This window comes from Puma concolor, chromosome A1 (assembly GCF_028749965.1).
Source record: "Puma concolor isolate L17-30 chromosome A1, mPumCon1.1.hap2, whole genome shotgun sequence".
In the NCBI taxonomy this organism is placed as follows: Eukaryota; Metazoa; Chordata; class Mammalia; order Carnivora; family Felidae; genus Puma; species Puma concolor.
The window spans coordinates 156,074,060-156,076,029 of record NC_141667.1 but is presented as its reverse complement, the minus strand read 5'-3'; the positions used below and the strand labels follow the sequence as shown (position 1 = coordinate 156,076,029).

Sequence of the window (1,970 nt, the reverse complement as noted above, 5' to 3'; positions counted from 1 at the left end):
TCATGGGGCTTTGCTGGAATCATGGATGAAGCTGAGGATCCCAGAATTAAACTGACTCTCATGAATCATGTCACTTGGACCTCATCCCCTTGAGGAAGTTCCAGCCCTTGGCCAAGCTGTCCTTCAGAGCATCTTTCATGGTTTCATTCCGTAGACCGAAGATGAAGGGATTCAGGAAGGGTGTGAGAACACTAGAGAGGATAAAGAGGATCTTGTTGAGATGTAAGCTGCTCTATTGGGAGAGGTGGACATACACAAAAATGGAGATCCCATAGCCCATGGAGACCACAATGAAGTGAGAGGCACACGTAGCAAAGGCTTTGCGTTGACCTTGACCTGAGGGTATCTTCAGAATGGTGGAGATGACATAAACATAGGAGACCACAGTGAGTGAGAGGGAGCTGATGAGCAGGACAAGGGAGCTGAGGAAGTCTAACAGCTCAATGATGTGGATGTCAGCACAGGCCAAGTGGAGGAGGGGGGCACTGTCACAGAAAAAGTGATCAATCACATTGGGGCCACAGTATGGCAGCCCCACCTTAAGGACAGTGGATGGGAGAATGAGGAGAAAACTATCCACCCAAGAGAGGATAACAAGACGCACACACAGTGAGCTGGTCATAATTGCTGGGTACTGAAGGGGGCTGCAAATGGCCACATAACAATCATAGGACATGACTGCAAAAAGGATAAACTCAGTACATCCAGAGAGGAAGTAGAAATAAGACTGGGTGAAGCATCCACCAAAGGATATGCTCTTTCTGTCTGACAGGAAGCCTGCCAGCATCTTGGGAACAGCACAGGTTGTGGTTAATACTTCACTGAAAGAGAGATTGCTGAGGAAGAAATACATGGGTGAGTGAAGCCTATAATCCATGAGAATCAGCATAATGATTAGGCTGTTTCCAAGGACTGTCACCAAGTAAGCCAATGAAAAAATAAAGAACAGGAGACCCCCAAGAGCTCTGGTGGTTGGTATCCCCACAAGAATAATCTCAGTCACCAATGTCCAATTCCCTCTTTCCATGTTTGTGTCTCTTTTTTACTGTTAAGAGAGTTATAGCATAGGGAAAAGAATGGTGAATCATTCATCAAATTAAGAAATCAAGGAGAAATTTAAAATAAAATTTTAGCTACTTTTTCTAGCAAAATTGAGAAAGACAATTGATATTATGATTGGGTACACCATATCCTACAAAAATACAGCTGAAGAGCTATGAAAATCAATTTTGATAACTCCATCTTTCCTTTCTATATTCTGTAACACTTTGGTGGGGTGTGCTAAATATATAATTACAACTATATATTTTATCAATAAGAACTTTGTCCAGTAAGTGTTCTGATAAAATACACAAATGAAAGATTAGTTGGTACCTGTAAATATAGAAACAATTTACTTCCAGTGTTTGTCTCATGAAGACTGGGCTGTCCCAATGGTACAAGGGCACATAGAGAGTACAGACTCCAGCTTCAAGCCAATGGTGCATCTAGGGTTCAAGAGCCACGTGGATAGTGGGCACATCTTGCAGGCACATTTTCTCACCTGAGATTCTAGTGCTCCAATGGCCAGTAAAGGCAGAAAAATAAAAATTAATAATCCCCATTCATTATTTAATTTTTCTGAAACATAAAAATATTATGTCAATTTTTCTTACTACCATGTTATTTTTATTTTTGCTTGTGTTTCTAAAAGTTGCCCACCATAAATTTAATGTAATCTCTCATGTCATATAGTTGTGTATGTAAATATATGGGGATTATTAAAATAAGGTATTTAGAAATAAATGATAAGAAATATCCATAATATTATGAATGGAATGACAAGTCAAATCCACTAATTGGAATTAATATTCCAAATTATTTATACGTAATATTCAGTTATAACCAAAATATAGGATTGGGTTTATTTCAAAAATGGCCAGAGAGCGCCTGGGTGGCTCAGTCGGCTAAGCCTCCGTCTTCGGCTCAGA

At 40.0% G+C, this 1,970-nt stretch overlaps 1 protein-coding gene across 1 annotated transcript; it reads right to left on the bottom strand.

The window, feature by feature from the left end:
* Positions 1–232: 232 nt before the first annotated feature.
* LOC112856851 (olfactory receptor 6M1-like) lies at positions 233–1,027 on the bottom strand. Its single transcript, XM_025920153.2, has one exon. It carries the CDS (start codon positions 1,025–1,027, stop codon positions 233–235), a length of 795 nt encoding a protein of 264 aa, XP_025775938.2.
* Positions 1,028–1,970: the final 943 nt, after the last annotated feature.